Here is a 12350-nt window from a genome sequence, read left to right as displayed (position 1 = left end):
ACCTTGGATAGGCTAACTGAAAGAGAAAATAGATTAGTTCAGCAATGGCAGATATAATTCTAGGCCGCTGTGTGCGTCTGGTCTCTCCAGCCGAGTTGACAAAATACAGACCCATATATTCATGAGCTAAATCCCCACATGTGAAACGGGCGACAAAGGCGAGGGGTTTTCAATTAGATCACCCACTTTATTTGGGGCCCTCTACAAAACGCGCTTTAAAAACTTTTAAAGGCGCTAAATTGGTGTTAACATCGGTAATGCCATGTCGATGGAAGCGAGTCCCTTTGTCATTAATGAAGTAACAAACCACTTTATCAAAACGTCTTTCTCTCGAGTCCCCCCTCTTCTACCCTCCCTGCTTTCATCCATCCCTCTACCCACGATTTAATTCCCCAAATCCCTAAGAAGCGGTTCTATTACGCGCCATCAATGCGCTTCCTTTCACCTAAATCATTCTCGCCCGTTTGACCCGTCCATGGTCTCGGACCAAACCGCGTGAAATTACCTTTCGGATTAATTTAGTCCGTTTTTATAGTCTCGCTCTGGTGGAAACCCTTTTCTTTCATCGGCCTTGTTTAATACACCTGCTAATCCAAGACATAATGACATCAGATCAGATGGATGTAATGATAACGCAATCAAAGATGGAAATTATGTGCGTGTCGGAGAGAGAGACAGAGACAGAGACAGAGACAGAGAGAGAGAGAGAGAGAGAGAGAGGTGGGGGTGGCAAACTCAACTTTCTCCGGCTGGATCAGTCCTAATTTGACACTTAATATTTCCATAAATACCGCGTACTAAAGACCTCCCTTGCCACCCACCTCGAGCCTGCATTACGCGCCAATCTGACCTGCTATGTACACATAACTGCACACTCGCTCTCTGCGCTCAAGGGACTATTACGCAAAATAAAGACACACACAAAAAAATAAATAATAATAATTCTCTTGTACCCAAACCCTCCCCTTCTATGTGAACTCTGAGTGTTTTCAAAATTCTCATTCTATGGGGAAAAAAGACCAATAGAGCGTGTTTTTACGTAAAAGATTGTATATGAGGTCTTATTGTGAACATTACTAATGAATGGCAGACCTATTTGCCCCTAATATCTGGGGAATGCCTGGGGCTTCGCAGGAGGCAGGTGACCCGCTGCGCTCGAGGCTTAAACTTTCTTTACAGAGCGAGAAAAAAACGAGAAGATTGAAATAAGTTGTCGTGGCCACGGGGGCACTTGTTCATGGTTCTACTAATTCTCACTTGTTAGGTGCGCGCACATTAGAGAATATTGAACATTCTTTGACCGAGAATGGCCTGTAGATTGGATAGGCTCTCGGATTCAAACGACTTTGAAAACGCCATAATGTAGGTCTATACATCAAATAATGAAAGTTCCTTTAAAAAGATATATCTATGAATAGTTTCTGAATATAATAATATAACATTTTCAAATAGGGGACATTTTGAGTAAAAATGAGAATATATAGACCTATGGCCAACACGACCACAATCTTCTTATAAAGGTTGCCTATTAGAGATGTCTAAAATTGCTCTCCACAATGACGCACCCATTTCATCATATAGCTTACATCCCTGGTCTGCGCGAGACTGATTTGACCGCTGATTTCCGACTCTCCAGGACCCTCTCTCCCACCGAACCCTTCCAACAGAATAGCCCCAATCACTCCTCTCCTCACCCCGTTCCCGTGAGGCGCTCTATAAGCTGTTTTGATGAGGAGCCATCTCGCCTCCCCTCGGACTAGTGACGCAGACTGATGAGAGGAGTTGGGGAGAGAGAGGAGGAGATGGAGGTGAATAAAAGGAGTGAATAGGTAGGCCTCTGGCACTCTAGTTCTTTTTTTCCTTCTCCCCCTTAATTCCATACGCTCCCCTTCGCTCTCATCCAATTAGCTGGCTGTATTAAGCGGTTTATCGTCTCATAGCTGTCCTTTCATGACGAACAAGAGGGACACAGCAATAGGACCGGCTCTCCCTTTGACACCCTTCCTGGTACTTACATGTTCCACCGCGCTATGAATAATAGGGATAGAATAGGCCGCTAATTACCTCATCAAAGAAGACCTTGTCCGACGCTTTGCTCAACGCCGCCATTCTGGTCAAAGAGGACAGGCAATAAAGCTTAACATCACGCACACAATACGACTCGTTCGCTCTTTATTAGTCTAGGACAACGTCGAATTATTGCGAAGTCTTGTTTGGGAGGTGATTCGGGAATCACAGCCTTATTGAAAAACCCAGTTATTCGCCCATGCAGGAACGCACGTGGATTGACGTGCACATCGCTGCTGCTGTGAATAGGATGTTTTTTCCTTCCGCAGAGCTCGAGGAAAGGAAAGCATAAATACAAAAGCCGCGCCACTGATGATTTAATCTGATAAAAGTAGAATAAAAACTGAATAAAATTTAATAAATATACTCAACAAAGATAAACGCAACATGCAACAATTTCAAATATACTGATTCACAGAAGGAAATCATTAAATTAAAATGAATTCATTAGGCCCTAATCTACGGATTTGACATGACTGGTCAGTGCCACAGCTATGGGTGGGCCACCCATTGGGGAGTCAGGCCCAGCCAATCAGAATGAGTTTTTCCCACACAAAAGGGCTTTATTAGACAGAAATACTATTGAGAACCCAGTCAGACAGATGTGGAGGTCCTGGGCTGGCATGGTTACACGTGGTCTGTGGTTGTGAGGCCAGGTGGATGTATGGCCAAATTCTCAAAAATGACATTGGTAGAGAAATTAACATTCAGTTATCTGGCAACAGCTCTGTTGGACATTCCTGCAGTCAGCATGCCAATTGCACACTCCATCAAAACTTGAGATATCTGTGTCATTGCGTTGTGTGACAAAACAGCACATTTTAGAGTGGCCTTTTATTTCCCACAGCACAAGGTGCACCTGTGTAAAAAAAATCATGCCGTTTAATCAGCTTCTTGATATGCCACATCTTCAGGTGGATATAGTATCCTGGCAAAGGAGAAATGCTCACAGGGATGTAAAATTTGTGCACAAAATTGAGAAATAAGCTTTTTGTGCGCATGGAACATTTGGGATCTTTTATTTCAACCCATGAAACATGAGACAAACACTTTAAATGTTGTGTTTATATTTTTGTTCAGTATATATATATATATATATGAAATGCCACTATATGCACACACACACACACAATAGGAAATGGTGGTTTAAGTGTTGAGCCTACTTAAGGTCTGTTCTAGCAGTCTGAGGCTGGCGTGTAGTGATTTCTGAAGCGGCGTTTATGGAAATGGTTCCTGCAATGATGATGAGACCTAGTAAAAATGATCAGTCTGTCATTATACATACACAACTACAGTGAAGGATGGAGAACACACAGCGGATATTCCCTAATATACTAATTTAAGAGGCCCTTAGACACACTAGAACACACACACACATTCCTACTGTCACACACATCTCTCAAAGCCACCAAGCAGCTAATTGAAAAGGCCAGTTCATACAAACATTTATCAACATACAGTACCAAGGAGATTTTCATTTAGTTATTTCACTTTTATTTAAGCTTCAGTATCAAATGTTGTACAAAACACTTTCCGTATCTAAACAGAAGATTATGAATCTAAAAAAAAATACAACATTCAGAATGAGAAATAGTGGAAAATTACACACATTAAAAAAACAATTTTCATAGCAACATAAAATGAAAGTGTGAAGGAGGCTATTCCAATGACATCACTTAAACAGAGGAAGGTTGGAGAGCGACATCACCTGTTCAATACGGACATTAAAGAACAACTCCTGCCCTCCCTCACCCCATCTATTTCACCACCGATCCTCTCTCTCTCTGTCCATCACACACACACACACACACGAATGGGGTAATTTTAACAAGTGTCCAATCACGGCAGGAGTCCAGTATACTCACTGGCCAGGGCTTGTATCATTGGCTAATTCCATGTGTGTGAGAAGTCATCTGCCTCCCTCACCCAGTCATCCTCTGGTGTCTCGTTTAGCTGATTGTCACCCACCACCACCACCCCCCAAAAAGTGTGACTAGGTCACAGAGTGTGTGTTCGACAGTGTGTGGAGGGAGTAGAGGGTCTTTAGCCATCTCAGCAGCCAATCATAATGGGTTGATAAGAGACAGATGTGCTGATATGAGAGCAAGGGTCACACCGACTGGGTGTAATCTTTCACACACACATCACTATGTAAATCAAGGCCTAATTTCATACAAAGACCCTATACACTCTGTCCTCCTAATCGCATTCAAATGTAGTAAAATGATCATACATACAAAAGAAAAGGCATCAAGAGCCAAGGGTCAATGCAACTTCATCAAACACACAAGCAACATGTACAACAAGCATTACCAGAATCATTTATGCCTTAACACCCATGCAACATGAGGGATGACAGTCACCAAGAAATATGTTGTCTAAGAAAACAAGTTTCTTTTCAGTAAACCAAGTCACATCCATAATGATAGTCACATCCAGAGGAGGTGGGGGCCTTCACTGTCCAAACGTGCATGCTTATAGGACTCCACAGCTGTAAATAATTAAATCCCCACTGGCCAATAACTGTGAAGGAGGAGTTGACGCAGGATTTACTTGAGGGAAGTGAAGGCTTGAAAGAGTTTGGAGAGGTTGACCTCAGAGTAACTGCTGGCAAGGAGGGAGCGGTCTGGAACATCTTTTAACTTCCTGTAGACCTCCATCTCTGTCTTCCATAATTTCTTAACCCTAACTGGAGAGGAGGATGAGAAAGAGAGGAGAGGTGGAGAGAGAGGGAAAGGGAGAAGAGGGAAAGAGGGGGAGAAGAGATAAATAATCGAGGAACATGGTCAGTCGAAGACAGCGTTCAGAAGCACAACAGTGTCAAATGTTGCACTGTATGACAATATTCTCTCTGGTAGAAATACAGGCTTTGGGATTTATATCACTCTTAACTGGAGAGTTGAGGGATCTATAGTGGAGCAGTGACACTATCACTTCAAGTTGGGCTATGGGGTCGACACACATTTTGTGTCAGATGGAAATTCATGACTTTTCGATGACTTAACTACATTTCCATGACCAACAATTGGCAGCGTCTATTGACATATAGTCTGGTTGAGCAGCTAATTTCTAAAATGTGGTTTGTTAGAGGGGGACTGGAATAAAAGCCTGCACAAAGGTATTAGCTCTCCTGGAGAATGGTTGACCACCCTTGATGTATAACATTGCAACCAAGTACATTTGTCTTTGTAAATAATTTGCTTATTCAATATATCAAAAGATAGCCCCCCAAAAATGGAGGAGACAGGTGGCAACGGGAGGTGGTAGGGAACTGGTCTATCTGCCCAATATAAATGATCAAAACTGGCGGAGGAATAAGAATAGCATAAATAGGAAAGTACGGCAGTTTAACTAGAGGACCAGGATGTTGACAGCTGTGCCATAAGGGTGCAAAATAGCTGGGAAGAGATTTTTGATGTACAGATTCCATGGTATGTATGAGTTGATATATAAAACAACGCATAAAACAATATTTGTTCTTAACTGACTATATAAATCTAACATACAATCTACCTGCATAGAAGCCGCTTAACTTTTACATTACATTCAGTCATCTTATAGAATCCCATCCAGAGTGTCCCACTGAAGCAACGAGGGCCAACACCCTGACCAAGAGCACATCCACAGGTCTCCCATCAAGTCAAAACTGGGACCCTCATCCAGATCTCCCAACAATGCTAAATAAAAGGTACAAAATAATAATAATACAAATGTCGCAGCTCTGCATTTTTTTTTTGTGAGGACACTGGACCATTTGTTCTGGTTTTACATTAGGTATCCTGTTTCTGGTCTCAGGTTCAGGAATGGCTGAAAAAGCATAATCTAAAATTGACCCTAGAAATAGCATTGTTGGGAGATCTGGAGAGACCTGGTCAGTCAGTTAATAACATACTAATATTCGAAGTAAAAGTATCTGTCTTCAACTCGCAATCAGTGGATTCTATTTGATTAGATAGATTCAAATTGTATGTTAAACATCACAGCACAGTTGAACTAAATCTTGCATGTAGAAATCCAAAGAGGGTGGCCAGCAGAGATGATGGGTGGGATGGGCTGATGGAAGCAGAGGGTTGGGATGTGGAATTGGAGACAATTGGGAGTGGAGTTGCTGGGCAGGGGATAGAATGACAGTCAAAGATAAGTCAAAATAAACAAAGCAAAAAATAGTGTTGGAATGACACTGAGGGGCAACGCTGTTACATCCAATGCCTGTCTGCCTGAGGCTGATGCTGCACAGGTAGTTGTACGCGTGTACACATGCATATACACACGCTCGGATTCAAAACGCACACGTAAATAGGGCCACACATGCACTCAAAGGTATTCAGTTGGCCTTGCTGTTTTTGTTGTCCTGGATATATTTAGTTTGTGCATTGTTGTTTTCTGTTGCTTTTCTCTTTTGTACATTTCGTTGGTGCATTGGGGGACGATGGCTAGGGGATTTGGGGGTGGGGAATGGAGGGAGCGGTGTTTTATTATTATGTATTTTCTTGGATGGTTGAGGGGCAGCTCCCGGGGCATTGTGTGTGGGGGTGTGTGTGGGGGGGGGGGGGGGGGGTCTTGGAGGGTTGGTGGCCTAGCGGTTGGGAGCTTGGGCCGGTGGCCGATAGGTTGCTGGTTTGGGTCCCAGTTTTGACTTGGTGGGAGACCTGTGGATGTGCTCTTGGGCAGGGTGTTGACCCTTGTTGCTTCAGTGGAACACTCTGGATGGGAGTCAATAAGATGACTGAATGGAATGTAAACGTTGAGCGGCTTCTATGCAGGTAGATTGTATGTTTTAAATGGTTATGGTAGGCTACAAATCCTTGTATTCCGCTGAAGCAAGCCCACAAATGTACCTCTTCTAGTTTAGCTCCATTTATCGAAGCTACCTTAGAAGTGTTTATTCTGCAGGCTGACTAGCATCTATTGAGTTGCAAAGTCCCATACATGTGGATGCTAAAATCAACTGGAAGTACCTACAAAAGTTTTGAAGGAACATAATCCAAAAGAAATGCCATATCAAATTTTTTCCCCTAAAATTACTGTTTGCGATTCACAGAGGGATGAGTATTATTTCTATCTGCTCTGATGACAAGTATTTTTCTCAGCTTCTTAAAACATATACAGTGGGGCAAAAAAGTATTTAGTCAGCCACCAATTGTGCAAGTTCTCCCACTTAAAAAGATGAGGCCTGTAATTTTCATCATAGGTACACTTCAACTATGACAGACAAAATGAGGGAAAAAAAATCCAGAAAATCACATTGTAGGATTTTTAATGAATCTATTTGCAAATTATGGTGGAAAATAAGTATTTGGTCAATAACTAAAGTTTCTCAATACTTTGTTATATACCCTTTGTTGGCAATGACAGAGGTCAAACGTTTTCTGTAAGTCTTCACAAGGTTTTCACACACTGTTGCTGGTATTTTGGCCCATTCCTCCATGCAGATCTCCTCTAGAGCAGTGATGTTTTGGGGCTGTTGCTGGGCAACACAGACTTTCAACTCCCTCCAAAGATTTTCTATGGGGTTGAGATCTGGAGACTGGCTAGGCCACTCCAGGACCTTGAAATGCTTCTTACGAAGCCACTCCTTTGCCCGTGCGGTGTGTTTGGGATCATTGTCATGCTGAAAGACCCAGCCACGTTTCATCTTCAATGCCCTTGCTGATGGAAGGAGGTTTTCACTCCAAATCTCACGATACATGGCCCCATTCATTCTTTCCTTTACACGGATCAGTTGTCCTGGTCCCTTTGCAGAAAAACAGCCCCAAAGCATGATGTTTCCACCCCCATGCTTCACAGTAGGTATGGTGTTCTTTGGATGCAACTCAGCATTCTTTGTCCTCCAAACACGACGAGTTGAGTTTTTACCAAAAAGTGATATTTTGGTTTCATCTGACCATATGACATTCTCCCAATCTTCTTCTGGATCATCCAAATGCTCTCTAGCAAACTTCAGACGGTCCTGGACATGTACTGGCTTAAGCAGGGGGACACGTCTGGCACTGTAGGATTTGAGTCCCTGGCGGCGTAGTGCGTTACTGATGGTAGGCTTTGTTACTTTGGTCCCAGCTCTCTGCAGGTCATTCACTAGGTCCCCCTGTGTGGTTCTGGGATTTTTGCTCACCGTTCTTGTGATCATTTTGACCCCACAGGGTGAGATCTTGCGTGGAGCCCCAGATCGAGGGAGATTATCAGTGGTCTTGTATGTCTTCCATTTCCTTATAATTGCTCCCACAGTTGATTTCTTCAAACCAAGCTGCTTACCTATTGCAGATTCAGTCTTCCCAGCCTGGTGCAGGTCTACAATTTTGTTTCTGGTGTCCTTTGACAGCTCTTTGGTCTTGGCCATAGTGGAGTTTGGAGTGTGACTGTTTGAGGTTGTGGACAGGTGTCTTTTATACGGATAACAAGTTCAAACAGGTGCCATTAATACAGGTAACAAGTGGAGGACAGAGGAGCCTCTTAAAGAAGAAGTTACAGGTCTGTGAGAGCCAGAAATCTTGCTTGTTTGTAGGTGACCAAATACTTATTTTCCACCATATTTTGCAAATAAATTCATTAAAAATCCTACAATGTGATTTTCTGGATTTTTTTTCTCTCTCATTTTGTCTGTCATAGTTGGAGTGTGCCTATGATGAAAATTACAGGCCTCTCTCATCTTTTTAAGTGGGAGAACTTGCACAATTGGTGGCTGACTAAATACTTTTTTGCCCCACTGTATATACAGTGACCGTTTCCACATTTTGTTACATCAGTTTTATTCTAAAATTAATTAAATACATTTTCATCAATCTACACACAACACTCCATATTGGCAAAGCGAAAACAGGTTTTTAGAATTTTTTGCAAACGTATAAATTAAACAGAAACACCTTATTTACATAAGTACTCAGACCCTTTCCTATGAGACTCTAAACTGAGGTCAGGTGCATCCTGTTTCCATTGATCATCCTTGAGATGTTTCTACAACATGGAGTCCACCTATGGTAAATTCAATTGATTGGACATGATTTGGAAAGGCACACAGCCGTCAATGTAAAGGTCCTACAGTTGACAGTGAATGTCAGGGCAAAAACCAAACCATGAGGTTGAAGGAATTGTCCATAGAGCTCCAAGACAGGATTGTGTCGAGGCACAGATCTGGGGAAGGGAACCAAAACATCTTTGCAGCATTGAAGGTCCCCAAGAACACACTGGCCTACATCATTCTTAAATGGAAGAAGTTTGGAACCACCAAGACTCTTCCTAGAGCTGGCCGCCTGGGCCAAACTGAGCAATCGTGGGGGAGAAGGGCCTTGGTCAGGGAGGTGACCAAGACCCGATGGTCACTCTGACAGAGCTCCAGTGTTCCTCTGTGGAGATGGGAGAACCTTCCAGAAGGACACCCATCTCTGCAGCACACCACCAATCAGGCCTTTACAGTAGTGGCCAGACGGAAGTCACTCCTCAGTAAAAGTCACATGACAGTACGCTTGGAGTTTGCCAAAAGGAACCAAAAAGGACAGACCATGAGAAAGATTATAAAGTCTGATGAAACCATGATATAACTGTTTGGCCTGAATGCCAAGCGTCACGTCTGAAGGGAACCTGGCACCATCACTACGGTGAAGCATGGTGGTGGCAGAATCTGTGGGGATGTTTATAAGCGTCAGGGACTGGGAGACTAGTCAGGATTGAGGGAAACATGAACGGAGCAAAGTACGGAGAGATCCTTGATGAAAACCTTCTCAGGACCTCAGACTGGGGCGACGGTTCACCTTCCTGGGGGCCTCCCGAGTTGCGTAGTGGTCTAAGGCACTGCATCACCGTGCCACTAGAGATCCTAGGTTAGAGTCCAGGCTTTGTCACAGCCAATTGGCCCAGCGTCATCCGGGTTAGGAGAGGGTTTGGCCGACAGGGAAGTCCTTGTCCCATCGCACACTAGCGACTCCTGCGGCGGGCCGGGCGCAAGTGCACGCTGACACGGTTGCCAGATGCACAGTGTTTCTTCTGACACGTTGGTGCGGCTGGCTTCCGGGTTAAGTGGGCATTGTGTCAAGAAGCAGTGTGGCTTGGTAGGGTTGTTTCTCGGAGGAAGTACAGCTCTCGAGCTTCGTCTCTCCCGAGACCGTACGGGAGTTGCAGCGATGATACAAAACTAACTACCAATTGGATACCACGAAATTGGGTGGGGAAAAAATGGGGTCAAATAAATAAATGGTTCATATTCCAACAGGACAACGACCCTAAGCACACAGCCAAGACAACGCAGGAGTGGCTTCGGGACAAGTCTCTCAATGTCCTTGAGTGGCCCAAACCAGAGCCTGGACGACACGATCGAACATCTCGAGAGAGACCTGAAAATAGCCGTGAAGTGAAAAGTCAGGGTCTGAATATTTTCAGAATGCACTGTATGTATGTATGTACAGTTGAAGTCGGAAGTTTACATACAGCTTAGCCAAATACATTTAAACTCAGTTTTTCACAATTCCTGACATTTAATCCAAGTAAGAATTCTTTGTTTTAGGTCAGTTAGGATCATCACATTATTTTAAGAATGTGAAATGTCAGAATAATAGTTGAGAGAATGATGTCAGCTTTTATTTATTTCATCACATTCCCAGTGTGTCAGAAGTTTACATTAGAGGTTGACCGATTAAATTGGAATGGCCGATAAATTAGAGCTGATTTCAAGTTTTCATAACAATCGGAAATCGGTATTTTTGGGCGCCGATTGATTAAAAAAAAACATTTTTATACCTTTATTTAACTAGGCAAGTCAGTTAAGAACACATTCTTATTTTCAATGACGGCCTAGGAACGGTGGGTTAACTGCCTCGTTCAGGGGCAGAACGACATTTTTTCCACTTTGTCAGCTCAGGGGAACCAATCTTGCAACCTTACAGTTAACTAGTCCAACGCAATAACGACCTGCCTCTCTCTCGTTGCACTCCACAAGGAGACTGCCTGTTACGCGAATGCAGTAAGCCAAGGTAAGTTGCTAGCTAGCATTAAACTTATCTTATAAAAAACAATCAATCATAATCACTAGTTGATGATATTACTAGATATTATCTAGCGTGTCCTGCGTTGCATATAATCTGACTGAGCATACAAGCATACAAGTATCTAAGTATCTGACTGAGCGGTGGTAGGCAGAAGCAAGCGCGTAAACATTCATTCAAACAGCACTTTCGTGCATTTTGCCAGCAGCTCTTCGTTGTGCGTCAAGCATTGCGCTGTTTATGACTTCAAGCCTATCAACTCCCGAGATGAGCCTTGGGGGTTGTTTCTCTTGCTCTGCATGGGTAACGCTGCTTCGATGGTAGCTGTTGTCATTGTGTTGCTGGTTCGAGCCCAGGGAGGAGCGAGGAGAGGAACGGAAGCTATACTGTTACACTGGCAATACTAAAGTGCCTATAAGAACATCCAATAGTCAAAGGTTAATGAAATACAAATGGTATAGAGGGAAATAGTCCTATAATTCCTATAATATATATATATTTTTTTTTAAACCTTTATTTTACTAGGCAAGTCAGTTAAGAACAAATTCTTATTTTCAATGACGGCCTAGGAACAGTGGGTTAACTGCCTGTTCAGGGGCAGAACGACAGATTTGTACCTTGTCAGCTCGGGGATTTGAACTTGCAACCGTCCAGTTACTAGTCCAACGCTCTAACCACTAGGCTACCCTGCCGCCCCAACCTAAAACTTCTTACCTGGGAATATTGAAGACTCATGTTAAAAGGAACCACCAGCTTTCATATGTTCTTATGTTCTGAGCAAGGAACTGAAACGGTAGCTTTCTTACATAACACATATTGCACTTTAACTTTCTTCTCCAACACTTTGTTTTTGCATTATTTAAACCAAATTGAACATGTTTCATTATTTACTTGAGGCTAAATTGATTTTATTGATGTATTATATTAAGTTACAATAAGTGTTCATTCAGTATTGTTGCAATTGTCATTATTACAAATAAATACATTTTTAAAAATTGTCAGATTAATCGGTATTGGCTTTTTTGGTCCTCCAATAATCGGTATCAGCGTTGAAAAATCATAATCGGTCGACCTCTAGTTCACATACACTCAATTAGTATTTGGTAGCATTGCCTTTATTTTTTTTTTTTATCTTGGGTCAAACGTTTTATGTAGCCTTCCACAAGCTTCCCACAATATGTTGGGTGAAATTTGGCCCATTCCTCCTGACAGAGCTGGTGTAGCTGACTCAGGTTTGCTCGCACACACCTTTTCAGATTTGCCCACAAATTTTCTATGGGATTGAGGTCAGGGCTTTGTGTTGGCCCCTCC

General features: G+C 42.9%; 1 protein-coding gene across 2 annotated transcripts in view; it reads right to left on the bottom strand.

Moving 5' to 3' along the window:
• Positions 1 to 3536: 3536 nt before the first annotated feature.
• pola1 (polymerase (DNA directed), alpha 1) overlaps positions 3537 to 12350 on the bottom strand; it is a 90347-nt gene continuing 81533 nt past the window's right edge. For both annotated transcript variants that reach the window (XM_029626536.2, XM_029626537.2), the window contains exon 37: positions 3537 to 4756. In XM_029626536.2, the coding sequence (XP_029482396.2) occupies positions 4617 to 4756 (140 nt within the window). In that variant the 3' untranslated portion in view covers positions 3537 to 4616. The remainder of the gene's footprint in view (positions 4757 to 12350) is intronic.

This window comes from Oncorhynchus nerka, linkage group LG22 (assembly GCF_034236695.1).
Source record: "Oncorhynchus nerka isolate Pitt River linkage group LG22, Oner_Uvic_2.0, whole genome shotgun sequence".
NCBI lineage: Eukaryota > Metazoa > Chordata > Actinopteri > Salmoniformes > Salmonidae > Oncorhynchus > Oncorhynchus nerka.
This window is presented reverse-complemented; position numbering and strand designations above follow the sequence as displayed.